Source organism: Emydura macquarii, unplaced genomic scaffold, assembly GCF_026122565.2.
Source record: "Emydura macquarii macquarii isolate MOO-44397 ecotype Brisbane River unplaced genomic scaffold, CSIRO-AGI_Emac_v2 contig_2805, whole genome shotgun sequence".
NCBI lineage: Eukaryota > Metazoa > Chordata > Testudines > Chelidae > Emydura > Emydura macquarii.
Window position 1 is genome coordinate 2,072,010 of NW_027132942.1, and position 16,061 is coordinate 2,088,070.

At 42.6% G+C, this 16,061-nt stretch overlaps 1 protein-coding gene across 2 annotated transcripts in view; it reads left to right on the forward strand.

The window, feature by feature from the left end:
* Positions 1 to 1,426: 1,426 nt before the first annotated feature.
* The window catches only part of TESK2 (testis associated actin remodelling kinase 2), a 104,312-nt gene continuing 89,677 nt past the window's right edge, over positions 1,427 to 16,061 (forward strand). The window contains exons 1-2 of one of the 2 annotated variants that reach the window (XM_067567737.1): positions 1,427 to 1,898; positions 11,446 to 11,755. In XM_067567737.1, the coding sequence (XP_067423838.1) occupies positions 11,534 to 11,755 (222 nt within the window). In that variant the 5' untranslated portion in view covers positions 1,427 to 1,898; positions 11,446 to 11,533. Of the gene's footprint in view, positions 1,899 to 11,445; positions 11,756 to 16,061 lie in introns of those variants that run through there. The other variant, XM_067567738.1, reaches the window with a different exon arrangement.

The following is a 16,061-nucleotide window of genomic DNA, read 5'->3' on the forward strand; positions in this document are numbered from 1 at the left end:
TCGCACTCTGATCAGAGATGTGGCCCATAAAAATGTCAGATACTGGCGAGCCATCACAATACTTCTGGCTTAAATTCATCTGCTTGTGAGGATAATAGCCTGCTACTTGCTCAGAACTCCAGGAAATCCTGAATTCAACTAGCAGAGAGCTTTTAGGAGCTGAACTATCAGAGTTCCATCCCCATTGATCACTGTGGTGTCTGTATCAAAGTAACCATGGCTGATTTACCACAAAATGCCCCAGCAGCGATGTGAACTAGTAGGAACCTTCATCAGTTGGGCCCATGTTATCTGGGGAGGAATATGTGATAGTGTGCATGGTTGTGTAACTACTGACTGATTGCTAACACTCATTTAGCTCAGCGCTACTCAGGCTTGAGCCCTGCAGGCAACCTGGGTGCTCAGCCATGGCCTGTTCCACTGTTAATCCAAACAGAAGGCGGCTTACACTCTGCTACAGGCACCACGGATCAGGGCTCACCATCTCCGGAGGGAGGCTGCCCAGATCCACTACCTCGGCAGGTGTCCTTGGCTGCCAGCTGGGTAGAAAGCAGTGCCTGTGTCCTGAGCTGGGGTTTCCACAAGGCAGGGGTCAGATCGGGCGGGGCGGGGAGCCGTGCCGGGGTCGCATACCCAGCCAAATACAAAAACCAAGCCAGGCCGCTGAGGGATGTAGCTTAAGCATCTTACCACAGCTGCTGCCCCCACAGTAGGCCAGGCCCCCCCTTGTTCACATCCCTCCCCCCCTCGGTGGGAGATGCCCCCTGGCGCTGCTTGAGGTATTTACACAGCCACCGTCATCACGGGATCTGAGCATGGCACCAGCCATGGACAGGGCCCATCTCCCCCTCAGGGCCCACACAGGGCTCCTGCCCCTGGGGCCCCCCCAAACAGGGCCCATCTGTGGGGCCCCCAGCAGGAGAGGGCCAGTCTCCCCTTGTGCCCCCCCACAGGGCCCCTCCCTCTCTGGGGGCCCCCACCAGGACAGGGCCAGTCTCCCCCTGTCGCCCCCCCAGGACACGGCCCGCGTCTCCCCCAGGTCCTGGTGGGTCTGTTTCCCCCCCGACCCTCTCTGGGGGCGGCGCAGTGCATGCTGGGTCCTCTTCGCAGCCTGGCTCCCGATCGGGCTCAGGTCACCGCCCATCATCCTCCCTCCCGCGCCGTCGAGGCAGCCTTGTTGACAGCTTCACGCCCCCTAGCCTCATAAACAATTTGTAATTGGGCCTCAGACCGGTCAATCACCGTTAGGCTCACTCTCATTGGATGATCTTTTATTTACACCTCATCTTCAACCGTTGGCCAATGAGTTTGAGGCGCCCCTAGCAACGCCCCCCATCCGTTCCCTCCCACTCAGTCCCTTCCCTTACTTCCTAGCGGGTCCGGCTGGGGCCGGAGCTTTGTTGCATCGCCGTGTGATCGGCCAAGCTGGCTGTCCGTCGAACCATTTCAGCCAACCACAAGGGGGAGCGCTTTGATTGGCCGAGGCGACCTGTCCATCAAGCAGCCAGCAGTGCCGATTGGAGGCAGTGGCTGGGGGCGTTCATCGGTCGGGGGCGGGCCGCCCCCCTGTGGTTGTGGCCTGGGCGGCTCACTCAGGTGCGGGCGGGCTCGCTGTGGCGCTGAGGCGAGGGGGGCTGGGCCGAAGCCAGGCGCTGGCGGGGGAGAGGCTGGGGTCAAGGCGGGAGGCGGCGGCGAGCGGTTGGGGCTGAGGGGGCGCAGCGGCCCCGCCCACCGGGCCCTGCTGCTGGGGGGCTCGCCCCACATGGGCTCCCCCTCGCTCGCGGCGGGGGCGACGGAGCCTGCCCTGGACGCGGAGGGGCCGGCGCTGCCTGTGCGGGACGCGGCTATGAGAGACCTGCCGGCGCGCGGGCCCTGTCGCCGCCCGTGCCTCGCTCCAGGTGAGGGAGCCGCCGCTGTCGTGTCGCTGCTGCTGACGGGGGGCGCGCGGGGCGGGGGCTGGGCGGCGCGTGGGGGCCCTGGAGGGGGTGGGGGTGTTCTTGGAGTGTAGGGGGCCGCTTGCCGGCTGGGGGGGGGCGGGGAGCAGCTTGGCGGGGGGGGGGGTCGAGGGGAGCTGGGGGTGGAGGGGGAGCAGCTTGTCTCCCTGCCCGGCTGCTTATTTTATGGGAAGGTCTGACATGTCAGTGGATGTTCCATAAGCATTTCTTCTAAGTCCTCGTCTACACTAGCACTTATGCTGGCAAAACTTTTGTTGCTCAGGGGCATGAAAAAAACATCTCTCTGAATGACATAAATTCTGCTGGTGTAACGCTAGTGTGGACAGCACTGTGTCCTGCCGACATAGCTACCGCTGCGTGTTTAGGTAGTTTTATTATGTCTCCCACCAACATGACACAGCTACACAAGCATTCTTACAGTGGCACAGCTGTACTGATACAGCTGTGCTGCTGTACATTTTAAGTGGAGACTAGCCCTAAATCTTTTTGACTTGAAAATGTGTGTATTGTTGTTAAATCTGCTAGGCCAATAGATGGTGTGTCACGCTGTCTGGTCCTTCAAAAAGTATACAGCCTGTCCACAAACATCTGCTGTATAATCCCATCTGCACTAGTTTTGTTCTGCCTTCATATAAGGAGCTGCATATAAAACATGATTAGTTTGTATTGCATACTGAAAGATCTTTGTGCATTTTCCAACACTTGGTGGAAAGTGTATGCTGCCTTTTTAAATTCACTGTACTAAGCCATCTTGTGCCAGTGGATCACCTGTTTCTACTCTGAAGGGTTGAGAGATGGGGGTGCGGGGGAATGAGGATAGGATATTCCTTGATTCATTGTATAATATAGGGAGGCACATGGAAAAAACAAAGTTAGCCAAAATTGAAAGTGTGCAGAATAGGTTGCATGTAACTTAAAACATTATTCTTTATAATAATAATACTTAAACCTTTTCATTATTATTTATTATAAGATCCACTACGTTGAAACATATACGCTTATAAATTGTGTCTTTTTATGCAATTGATTTCACGAATATTTGTGATAGGGTCACAAAATTAAGGGTGGGGGCTCTTGCATCAAGCATACAATCAGAAAATAACAGTTACGGTCTACTAGTTTATTTGGTTCCTTTTCTGTATTACTCCTGTAACCCAGAATCTTGCCGATAAGGATGTAATGTAAGAGTTTTGGTTACAGCCCACTGTTTTGCAAATGAATGCAAAAATGACTGCTCTTCTAGGGGGAAATAAACCCATCAATATTTGTGTAGAGCTTTGAAAATATAAATAGTTAGGTAAACTAGCCTCCACTCTGGCCTTCATTCTGTCTTCAAATTTTAATATATTAAAAAAAAGAGGAACTAAGAAGATGCATATGTAGCGATAAGTATATCTCATAATCGGTCACTTGTATCCCTTCCATTGCCCCCATCTGTTGTCTAGCCCTCCTGTGTTATGTCGGATTTAGATTGTAAGCTTCTTGTCACATGGACCTGTCACTTTTTTTATTGCACACCTCTGATGCTAAATAAACAATGTTACATATTGTTGTTTCAGTTGTTGTAAATGGTTGATATGCAGAACTTCTGTGATCTCTGTAGCCACGAGGTAAATAATTAAACTTCCTGTGCTTTTGAAGGCACACTTCATATATTTTAGCTGTGTGAGCTTATAAATGACTTAGGGGCCTACCAATTTTATGGCTGTGAACAAGGTGTCACAGACTGTGAAATTGGCCCTTCCCCCATGAAATCTGATCTCCCCTGTGCTGCTGGGAGTGCTAGGCAGGGGGCTCCTCACTGCTAGTTGTGGCTGGGCTGGGGTGCTCCCAGCAGCCTTGGGGAGATCGGACCCACCTTAATACCTCCCCCTGCTGCTTGAAGTTCTGGGGCTGGGCAGCAGCCCTGGAGGTTCCTGCAGCTGGGGGAGGCTTCCATTCCCCCCTGCTGCTGGGAGTGCTCCAGCCTGGCTAGTTCTAGCAGTTAGGGGTCCCCAGCTTGGGTGCTCCCTGCAACGTGGGGGAGCTCGGACCCACCTCTAGTACCATCCCCCTGCTGCAGGAAGGTCTGGGGTTGGACAGCAGCCAAAGGAGGCTTCTTATCTCCCCTGTGCTTCTAGGAGCACCCCAGCTGGAGGCCTCTAGCTGCTAGAGCCAACCTGGGGCTGGCAATCCTGCTGTCCCCCTACAACAGGTTTGTGCCCCCCCGCCTCATTTTGGGTCAGGACTCATCCTGTTACCACACCATGAAATGTCAGATTAAAACATCTGAAATTGTGGAACTGACCAATTTTCAGATCCTATGGTGGTGATATTGACTAGAATGGACCATGAATTTGGTAGGGGACTATACACGACTCATAAAAGCCATCTCTGCATTATTGTGACATGAAGTAAAATCATCTGATGTTTCAGCTACATTCTCATGGTGGATATTTTTCTGTGTTAGGAGAGCTGTTAGGAGAGATTTTAATCTTATGTTTGTGTCCTGTAAATTGAAAAATAAAAGCAAAAATTACTATCCCTCATGAATGGGAATAAGCTAACAGACTATGTGTTTCCATGCACTGCTTACATTCATCTCTTCATTTTATTTTCTTTATCTTTTCTTCCTGCCATTGCTGGGCTGGATTCTTCGTTGACTTATGGCCTGTTTGCATTGGCTGTGCTGACACGGGCTGCAAAGCACTTGAAAGCTGCTCCCTATTTCCTGAGAATATTGCAGAGGGGAATAGCCCTGATGAAAGGGTGGGAAGCAATATGACTATTGCAATGCTGATGGGGTCTTGGCCTCCAGGGCATTAGTTAGGGCTACCCTAACCTGTGTCAGACCAAAGCAAGCCCCAGCAGTTCCAGAATCCAGGAGGCAAAAGCCGCTTCCCCTCACTACTGCTATGAACTGTGCCCAAATGTAGGGACAAACTGGGGTCATTATGGCTTCTAGATGACTCATGTTTCCTGTCTATCGAAAGGGAAATGTACCTTGTCTTCAGTGGATTATTTGAATGCAGTAACCATGTGTTGTAACCAAGCTAAAGCAAATCCTGTACCTGTCTTTAGCCTGCTTATGGAGCATAAGGTTTTGTGTATGCTACAAAGTGAACTGTTACAATCAGGTTAGGGGATTAGCAGGTAGTTACCAGGTCCCTAGGGTTACCTTTAAATTGTAAATGGACCCTAGAAGTTATTGGCAGGAACACGAATGGAAATAAAACGTAGTATTTCTGCATTATTATTGTATTTACATCTCCTGAATGTGTATTAAATGCTTAAAAATGTTTGTGACCACTGTACCTACGACCCTGGGCTTGAATCCCAGGTTCTGTGCAGGGGGTTAATGACCAAGCCCTTTTACTGAGTCCAAACTTGGCTGCAGTCACGAATTAGGAGAGGTGTTTGTTTCAGCTCAGCCTCTTTTGGAGGGGTATTCGCATCACGAAACTACCGCACAATGTAGCCAACTGACCGTCTATGGACCAGAATAGCAGGGTTATTGCAGGTCACTTCTGAGGAACTTTGGGTCTTTTTATGGGAACCATATATTACGATAGCACTGGTTAGAGTCAGGAAGTGGCTATTTCAGGAACAACAAAGATCACTGAGAAATATACATGTAAAATGAAAAATTCCAAGATTTAGCATTTGGTTGTAGCTCAATATCCTGAGTTCATCAGGGCCGAATGTCTGTAATTCTATAGAGTCAATGGTGGCACTTGTATATATTTGTACTTTAATGGTTTTACAGTGTGTTTGAAAATAAAACTGATTCTCACAACCCCATGTGAAGGACTAAGGTAGACATTATAATTGTACTGATGTGGGGGTGGGAGAGAAGAGAAAGCAGTTAAGTTACTTGCTGAAATAGCACATCAAATCAGTGGTCATGCAGGGATTAGCACTGGAGCAATGTTCTGAGTTCTTGATGTTAAATCTACCATATTTCCAGGTTTGACATGCAATTAATTATGTTTTACTAATACCTGTGTCCTTATCATGTGAACCAATATTTGGGCTGTATGTAGTGATGTACAGGGAATGAGTCACTGCTAAATCTTTGCAAGGGTAGTTGTGCCTGTGCTCCCACAGCTGAGGATTCTGCTGCAAAACAAGAAATAGATGGGAGTGACATACATCCCCTTTTCATCTATGCAGGCAGTTGAGGTGACTAGAGAGGAAATTTCCTTATTGCTCATAGGGCTGTCTGCACTAGGACATTTTATTGTATTAGAATACGTTAACTAACATCCAATGTAGACAAGCGCTATTGGATTAAACGTGACAGCTGTTGTCTACATTATGTGTTAGCTATCCCAGTGTAATTTCCTAGAGCAGATAAGCTATATAGAGCCCAGTCTATTTCCCATTAGAGATTCCCATTGACTTCAGTGGTGGTTGGGTAAGGCCATAGTGCTGTACAAACTTTGACTGATTTCCCCCTGTCCATGGTGATATGGCCAATATCATCTCCATTTTACATATTGGGGAAAATCAGGCATAAAGAAGTTAAATGACCTGCCTACTGTCACAAATGGAGTCATTGGGAATAGAATTATAGAGTTTCAGGTCCTGAGCTCTTTTGGTCTCTTAGGTTTTACCTCCTTCCCCTTCTCATAGATTTAGGGAACCAAGATCCTCAAAATGGGTACTGTGCTTCCGTTTGTGTTCTTTTGACTTAGTTGATGTGTGTGAATTTTGATCCCCTGTATGGAGACCACTTTTTTCCTCTTATAGATAGCATTGCTAAGTGACGCCTGACTACCTGCTTCCTGTATGTTCTGGTTGCACTGGGGATTGAAACTGGATCAGGAAGACAGTTTTAGAATTGTGAGCTTGAATGATTAACATTTGACAGATGTCTTGTGTCAAAGCTTGGGCATCTCATTCTCTGGAAAACCTTTTAAAATTAATAACATGCATCTATTGGATCTTCTGCTTTCCAGGCTAGATGCCTAGTGACAAGTCGTTCGTGTGTGTGTGTGTGTGTGTGTGTGTGTGTAATATAGTTAATGGTTGCTGCAGTGTAGTTAGAGAGAGCAGGCAATTTTCTCGTAGAAATTGTCCCTTTGTAAGATTGACTTTTGTGCGCAAATGTGCACATGCTTAAATTTGCCTGTATCTTGTAGTAAAGACAGTCCAGATACTTTTTGTGTCTTGAGGCATTAAAGGGACACCGTCAAGGTGGAAGGCCTGAAACTTGACCTATTTTTAGATCTGTTTGAAAAGAATATAAAATGAAAAAAAAATTAGGTTTATATAGTAGGGCTGTCAATTAATCACAGTTAATGCATGCGATTAACTCAAAACAAATTAACATGTTAGTTTTTAAAATGAGTGTTAATTGCACACCAGGATGCTGCGCTGGGGAAAGGCGGAGCACTGCCTGCCTTCGGGGCAGGGATGCCCCTCCTCCTGCTGCCCTGCTCCACTGCTGCTCCTGCCTCCTCCCATTCCCCCCATGGAGCCACCCCTGGCCAAGCTTCTCCTGACCAGGAGCCTGCCTCCTGTCTGCTGGGGAGACAGTGGGGCTGATGTTGGGTGTCCCCCTCCCCCTGCCTGTGTAACCGTTGGGGAACGGGGGAACCTTTCTGCTGCTGTTTGTGGCTCAGGAGTGAATGCTGTGGACAGCAGCTGCTGCTGGCTGAAAAAGCATTCAAACTCCCAAGTGCTCTGCTCAGAGACAGCGCTCCCCCGCATGTCCAAAAATATTTAAATAAATGCTATTCTATGATTATTTAACAGTGCTGTTGAAACTGCGATTAATCGCAGTTTTTTTTAAATCTCACGATTAATTGCAATTAATTTTTTTAATTGTTTGACAGCCCTGTTGTATAGTCTACTGAGTTGCCTTGCATTGCCCTGGGAGATAACTAGATGTGATATAATGGGCTTTTCTGTCTGTCCATGCTTTTGAAACAAATGCTTATATTTGTAAACTCAAACCTCAAGTAAAATAAATACAAGCAAATTCTATAATCTTTTGTAAGCAATCCTACAGTAACAAAGTGGTGGACTCATACAGTGGAGGAAAAGCTTTTAGTTATTTAAAAAAAAACCCCAAAATTCAGTTCAGGCTTCCAAAACACTTTGAACTGATACATTATTTTTTTAAATAATGTAAGATGCCTGGACAGTGTCTTTGTTAATAACATGATAGGTGATTGGGTAAGGCAAGGAAGGCAGATGTAGATATTTCCATACCTAAAAGATACGGACTTGGTTGAGTGTTTTTGTCATCACCAAATGTATAAGAATGTCAAAGAAATAAGTATGAAAGCCATAAGTTAATCAGATAATATTTCTAGAATATTCAGTGTTTTTAATAGGCTATTGTGCACAGCTGGACAGTTTTCCAGGCTGAACTTGATTATTAAAAATGTTCTGGTTTTGCAACAGGATTGTTTTGGATTCTGTTCATTGCACTTTAATTTACTACTTGGTATGGTTAATTAAAGTACCTCAGACTTACTTGACAGTTAGTTAAACCCTGGATGGTTTAATTGAGAATGTGATCATTAGTGTAATTGGCCAAAATGACAGTAGGCTTGTTTGGAATGCTTCCTACTTGAAATTTTCTTCTTTCTAATGCTGCATATATGAACCTAATGAGAAAATGAGACTAATGCAGTTCCTACCCTAGTAATTTCCATGGATATTTTTACACTATATAACTGTCTGGAAATTAGACTAACTTTAGCTGGCCTCCATGAAGAAATGGGTTACTTGAGAAATCCAGATGGTAAAACCTTTCGGGTTTTAATATTTCAATGTGGGACTTATATAGACCTTCTCGAAGTTCTCCATGTGATTTCAATAATAAAGGATGGTGCATGTGCAATTCTTTTTTTTTAAGAACAAAACTAATGGGGAAAGCATATTGAGAGAATGATTTTTTTTAAACTCCTGGGTGGATTTACTTCACAGAATTGCCAGTCTCTATTTTATTTTTATTTATTTATTTTTTTAATAGTACCCAGTTGCTTATGATATATTCAGTTTTTCCTGTTTCTCTCCTGCTTGATCTAACATCAGATCTGTTTTGCTTGGTGTTTGCTAGCATAGAGGACAACAATACCTTCCTGTGTCTTATTTTATATAAGACCCAGCCGCAGGGGTCTAATTGCAGTGTAGACCTATCTTGTGTGAGCTTAGGGGCTTACTTGATGTGGAATCCACTGCAGGATAAGGACTTTAGATTATAAGCCCTCTGGGATAAGAACTATGACAATCCTCTGTTGAGAAAGCTCCCATGATGTGCTAGGTGCTACTGCAACATAAATAAGTCATACCCCAACTTTGTGCCTTCTATTAGTGCTATTTTAACTAGTCCTTCTCGAAAGATGGACTCTGGCTGAACAGGAAATGCAAACGAGTTGCTGCCACCATAGTTTCCTCTTTGCACCTTGTCCATTGTTCTTGAGCACTTTCCTCTTACTCTCCCTTCCTACTGCTTCTCTAAATAATCAACAAAATGTTAGTTCAGATCTCTGTTAGAGCATTATGAATTATTTATTTTAAACCTACCTCAGAATTGTTGGGGCATCATCCTTATGGCTGAATAGAGATGCTTTTCAGAGGCCATTGGTGCTGTTCCTTATCAGCCCGGCAGTGTTGCCAGACACGTTATGCCTATGCTGCTGCTTCTGTAGCATTTCCAGACCCTGATAGCTCATGGAGCAAGAATATGAGGTTAGAAATCGGGTCTTGATCTCCTGCATGTCAGTGGGCCGCTACCACAGCATAGTATTTAGGAAGCACAGTGCTGAAGTGTGGTCAGGTTGCGTATGGTGTGGGAGTTTGCATGGTAAATTCATCTTGAAAAACTGTTTATGGTGGCATTTCTATAGAACTTTATATCCTGCATTGTGGAGATCAAGCAGTCCATAGCCAACATTACTAATAATTTCTCCCTGATTTTCAAGGACAATTCTGACTTAGTCAAATAAGTGGTAGAATACTTGAACGATGCAACGTATTTTTTTATTCTGTAACTGTTTCTTTCCTTTTTCTTTCTGGAGAGCATAACCTGAATGTTGTTCAGCATTGCAAAGTAAAGTCGCTATTGAACAGAAAAGGGGGTGCCATCTGTTTTCTTGGCATTTTGGCACTGAAGTAACATCTTATAGGAAATAAGACATGCATTGAATACAAACGTGCTTGTAAACAGTATTGCTATGTGTCCAAGGGACAGCTGGTGAGCCTCTGGTTTTTTTTTTAAATGCTCTTTAAAATTCAGTAGAATATTTTAAAATTGGCGTTTGTAACTGTTTCAGGTTTAGGGTTCCTACATCAGTGTAAAGAGAAGTATAAGGACCCTATCTGTTCCTTGCCTCATTACTGATTTCACTTGTCCTCTTTCCAATATATATCAGTGTTTTTTCTGCTTCAGGCTCCCCTTTTTTCCCTTCTCTTCATCCTTCGAAATCAGTTTGCTCTGTGATGAACTCAGATTGTCCAAGGACACAGTGAATTACTGTAAATGAACAATTTAATATGAAAAGATGAACAACCTAGAGAGCTTAAACAGAAAAGTAGGCCACTTATCAAGTTTGGCAGTGCAGGTTTGGCTTGATAGGCTCCAGAGTCATCCAGATTAATTTATTGTCCTCTTAAAAAATCCATTCCCCTACTGGTGTTTTCTCTTTTTCTACTTGGCAAATATGGTTTTATTTTCTGTATTTTGAATTGAACGGAAATTAACGTAGCTTTAAATAAACCAGGAAAAACCAACCTCAAACCACTCTAGAACTTTACCTTGAGTAGTAATATCATTTATGTTGTAATAGACTTGAGGCTAAATCTTCAACTGGTGTAAACTGTCATAGCTCCATTGTCATCAGTGGAGCTGAGATAACTTACACAAGCTAAGGAGCTGGCCCTGAAGTTGTAGTGCAAGGAAAGCTGGAAAAGAATGCAGGTGCAGTTGCTCCTGACAGCCAGAGAAGATTGTCCTTTATCTGCATTTGATGTTGTTCTGTTTTTGCATCCTGGGAGCCTCAGTACAAGTCCTAGTGCAGAGTGTTTTTTTTTTTGTGCTGACAGAAGACTTATGGGAATTGTTCATTAGCTGTTACTGTAGTAGGGTGAAGCATAAAACATTTATTTTCCTGTCAAGTCCATAAAACTAGTACTATTAAAAATTTTAGTGAAATAGAGAATGTATTTTATTTGACTAATAAAAAAAATGCTTGTGCAGGAATGGGAGGATTTTTCTTACCGTGTTTGGGGCCCAATACCTTAAATATGTGTCGTCTTAATCTTATTGCCAGAAACATAAGGTATTTTGGGAATCTAAAGATAGAAAAGGCCATTTCCATCTCTCTGTCAATACTGTGTTGTTCACCTTTTTACACTTACTAGGATTCTTGTTTTTTTCCTAATGAGAGCTAAATTTGTGAGGTTAAAGAGGTGTGAATTAAGAGTTGGACTCTTTAGATATATCCCTAATAGTGGTAGCTAATGACGTTTATGTAATTTTCTTTTTGTTTTTTAGCATCCCACCAAAGCAGAAGAAAAACTACTCAAGCACCTAAGATGTGAGAGATCCTTCCTTTTTCAAAAGGAACAATTTATTTTCCAAAATGGATCGAAGTAAACGGAATTCAATAGCAGGATTTCCACCACGCTTGGAGCGCATTGAAGACTTTGATGGGGGTGGCGGAGGTGACGGGACTGTGTCCCAGGTGGGGAGAGTTTGGACCTCTTCGTACAGAGCCCTGATAAGTGCCTTTTCCAGACTCACACGTCTTGATGACTTCACCTGTGAGAAAATAGGCTCTGGTTTCTTCTCTGAGGTGTTCAAGGTGGGTGGCTAACTTTAGTGATTCTCTTCTTTCAAAGTGATGATGCAGCATTCGGTGCAAAGTCTGTGTTTGAGTCTCTGAATGAGGGCTTCTTTTGTTCTAGTTATCTGGAGTTCTTGTATGTGCTTTGCTTAGGGTGAGTGAGTGGTGGGGATCCTGGCAAGTAGCATAAACATTCTTCCCAACTATTTATAATATAGTGTCATTTATTTTGGGAAAGTTGCAGAGGAGGATGGAGGAAACAGTGGAAAATTTTTTGATTGGCTTTTTGTTTCTCATCTATATTTTATTAAATGTATGCACACATTAAATATGTATGTCTTATATGTTGGGGAAACAGTGGTGTGGGCGTTTTCCATTTGGCTTGGTAATAAGACTTGCAGGACTGCATTTGTTTCTCTAGTACAGGTTGCTGATCTTCTTTGCTTCCTAGCAGACTTGTTGTGATGTTGGCATGTAATTGTCGAATCTGAAACCACATGCAGTAGTTTATTGCACAGCACATGAATACCCTCCTCTTCTTTTCTGTTTCCATTTCTTCTCTTCATTCCCTGCTTTCTTTCTCTCCTTCAGTTTTTCAGTAAAAATGAATCTCTTTTTCTGGAGTAGATCTGGGGTTGTTGCAATGACCTGATTTGACTCAGTGTTTGAAAAGTCAGTAAACGTTGTAAACTGTAAAGCAAAGATGAGATTGTGCAATCCCAGATTTATTGTGTCAGCAGTGTTCCTGCAGTTCTGGCTCTTCTAGTAAGGCTTATAGCCATTTTGATTTTTGCTAGCTATTAGGCCAGGCAAGACTTTTAGATATTAGGGTGTTGCAGAGATGATTTGGCTTCCTTCCCCAATTTTATGGCTTTGAATAAAATCATACTCCAAATTGTATTTACATCTTTGTGACATGAGATCTTCTAGCATTTCCAGATGTTATATTAGTGACAACATTTCTGATAGTCTTTTGCACTGTGTATTTTAAAATTATAAAAGCCCCCAGTTCTGTGGAAAAGTGCTTAAATTACAAATTAAAATAAAGGTTACGTTACTTAAATTATGATTACAAAATTTTTTTTTACACCTCTCTGCACAGAAGCATTCAACACTCCATATGTAGCTATCTGCTTTTGGTGCTAAGGCACAGCATTACATGGAGTAGCCTTTTGGTAACTAGAGAAAGTGAATTTATGTTATAATGGCACATTTTGGTAACTAGAGAAAGTGAATTTATGTTATAATGGATGATGCTGTTCGTTTTTTGCATTTCTAGGAGCTACTGTAATCCCAGTCAGGTCTTGTATGTGTAGTGTAAACAGGCTTTTTAGATTAAATTGCTTGTTCTTAATCTACCACCCAATACTGATGGATTTAATGGAAAAAGGTTCATGAGGAGGAGAAGGCGGCAGATGTTCCCGATGGAAGAGGCAGCATGGAAGAATATCAGGAAACAAAACTGGGTGAAGGAATCAGTGGAAGCTCTTAGGAGCAAGGTGTGGACAGAGGAAAGATGTATTACCAGCATATGTGCTAATTGATCTGCTGCTTTAGTATACTGGATTAGATAATCTTATCATGACAGACCACTCAGTTGAGTGACATAGAAGATCTTTGCTTCTATATGTAGTTTTGTGAAGGTAAATAATGGCTCCTACCTGAGTTTGATTGTTCAAAACCAATATGCTTGACATTCTCTAGTCCTTTGCTAAAATTATTTAACTTGTAACTCCACTGCAACATCAGTCTCTTGAATCAGCGTATTACACTAGGCATGAATTTGACCTGTGGTTATGCTGTGGATTTAAAATATAGTATCTCTGGGATCTGTTCCTCCAGAAATGACAGCAGATCATTTGTGAGGAGCAGAGGATGCCCAAATTGTGAAGTCTGGTTCACATTTTTCCCTCACCACCAATCTGTAGGACAAGACTTTGTTTCAATTATTGTGGAGCAAAGGGATGATAAATGTAAGACTATATCCTGTGATGCAGTTTTAATGCTCATTTGGGTAAATTTATCCTCTGCTATGATGTCTGTATGGCCACCTATGTGATTAACCCTAGTTCACTGGTGCTCTGATTTCATATTAAGTGTCTTGATATACTTCCAGTATGGAGACAACTTCATGGTTCAATAGACTACAGTTTCATCTTGGTCTGTAGCCTCTAAGATGGAAGATCAGTCAAAAAATCCAAGATAGTTCTAGAATTTTTTTTTCTGAAGCAGCTTTGTGAACTGGTAGAAAATCAAACTTTTTAGATAAGTGAAATTATATAAAATAAGAGCTTTGGTGACACCATTTTGCAGTATATGTCAAACATTGGATTCAGAAGGCTTTATACCTGTGACACAACCAAGACTAACTTGTTGCAACATAATCAATTCATTCTGTTTGTCTAATTTCTGTGATTATCTGAAGAAACTCTTTTCCAAGTACAGTCCTTCACAATGGATGCAATTGCTTGCTGTTAATTGGGGGGTTGTAATAAATATTAGTTTAAAAGAAAGTACGTTATGTATAACACCTACTAATCCAAAGCCATGGGAAAAATATAACTATCAGCAAGTACAACTCATGTTATTTTGGTTTCTATTAATGGTTGCGTGCTGAGGCAAATCTTAAAATGCACGAACACACTTCCTATAATAATTGCAGATAAAATTTCTGGTGGAACTTTAAGGGCTTTTAGTATAGCCACAGTGACAAGTTACTTAAATCCAAATGGATGCGTTTTGGGGTTCACATAGCATGGAGTATTAATCTGGCATATTATCAGCCAGCAGTATAGCAATTCTAACATCCTTAAACATTAAGTAATATGGAATTAGAGCTTAACATTCTTCTGAGCTGTCATACTGCAATAGTTGGTATAGTTCGAAGTAGTTGGCTAATAATTGGCTTCTGGCTTAGCCTCCACAGGCCTATGCAGAACATGAATGATTGTTCTCAAATTGGGCTAGGCATTAAAAATCTTTTATTAATAAAACAAAAAAATTTAAGTCTCCAGCTAAGAGCAAGTGTACTGCAAGACCCAAAGATACTGATAGAGCTATAATTAACGTGGGAGAGATGTGCGTCAGATGCTGAAACTAAATACCACACTATGAAACACACACTGTTCATTATATAATACAGTAAGACTGAAGTGAATGATTAATTTGTCTTCTGTTCAGAACTCCTTCTATGAAAAGCATCTTGTGCTAATAGCTTTATACAAGGCCTTATGTACTCTGCAGCAAGCTGTACCTAAACTCTGTGGTAAGGCTCTTGAATTCTGTGACAGACTGGAAATTCTTCAGCTACCTTGGGTGGATTTTAAAAAATGAGGATTTTTTTCTGACCAAAATATGAGTAATACAACTAGCCCAGAATCCCCTGTGGTGTTTATTTTAATATTAATTCTATTTAATTCACTCTGCCTATGAATTTTCAGTTTCTAACGTGCTAAAGATTTTTGTATTGACAACATAAACTGTCTTGTGGAACCTGTTACTAGGGGTTTTGGAAGTTTTGGCAGCTATGAAGGGACAGTAGGGGGTTTTGGAAGCCAGGAAGGAATGAGAAATAGATGGGGATTGGTGGGATAAGTACACTAGTTGGGTTTCCTTGCTAAAATGATCTTCAGTGACATAGTTAGTGTTGACAGTTAAACACCTTACAAACGTCTACATCTGCACAGTTATTTTTATCAACCAAACTTGTAATCTCTTCAAAGAATGAGATCAGGTTTGTTTGACAAGACCTATTTCCCATAAAACTAGTTAATTGGGATTAATTACATTCCTATCCTTTAATTCTTTATCAGTTGAGTCCTATATATTTAGCTTAAAATGTTGCTTCTGAGCAATCTGCTGAAGGGGTGAGTATATTCCAAGTCATACTGGCATTTGATACTCTTGTAGGTAAATTTCAGACTTCTTACAGGTTTTCCTGAGGCCTGATTTAAGTGCAGTGAAAGGAAGGTAAGGGATGGTGTAAAAGTAAAGCAGACTTGTATTGTGCATTTAGAGAACAAAATAAGGGCCTGATCCTTCAGCTGTCACTGTTGTTCTTTTAGGAATGGTGGCAGGGCTTTCTTGGAGTCCTGTAGAATCCTCTTCCTTTTGTTAGATGATAAATCTTAAGATGCAGTGCAGGATTTGTGTTTGTGTTGCCTTTCCCTTAACTGCAGTATTTTCATGTAGGTGGGCTTTGGGCCATGGATGGGAGGTGATTTAGTGCAGAACTAGTTTCCCTATTTATGGGAAAGTGTCTGTAGGATTTTTTTTTTGTGATAGATACCTGAAAATTCTAATTTTTAAAATTACAAGGAGTTCT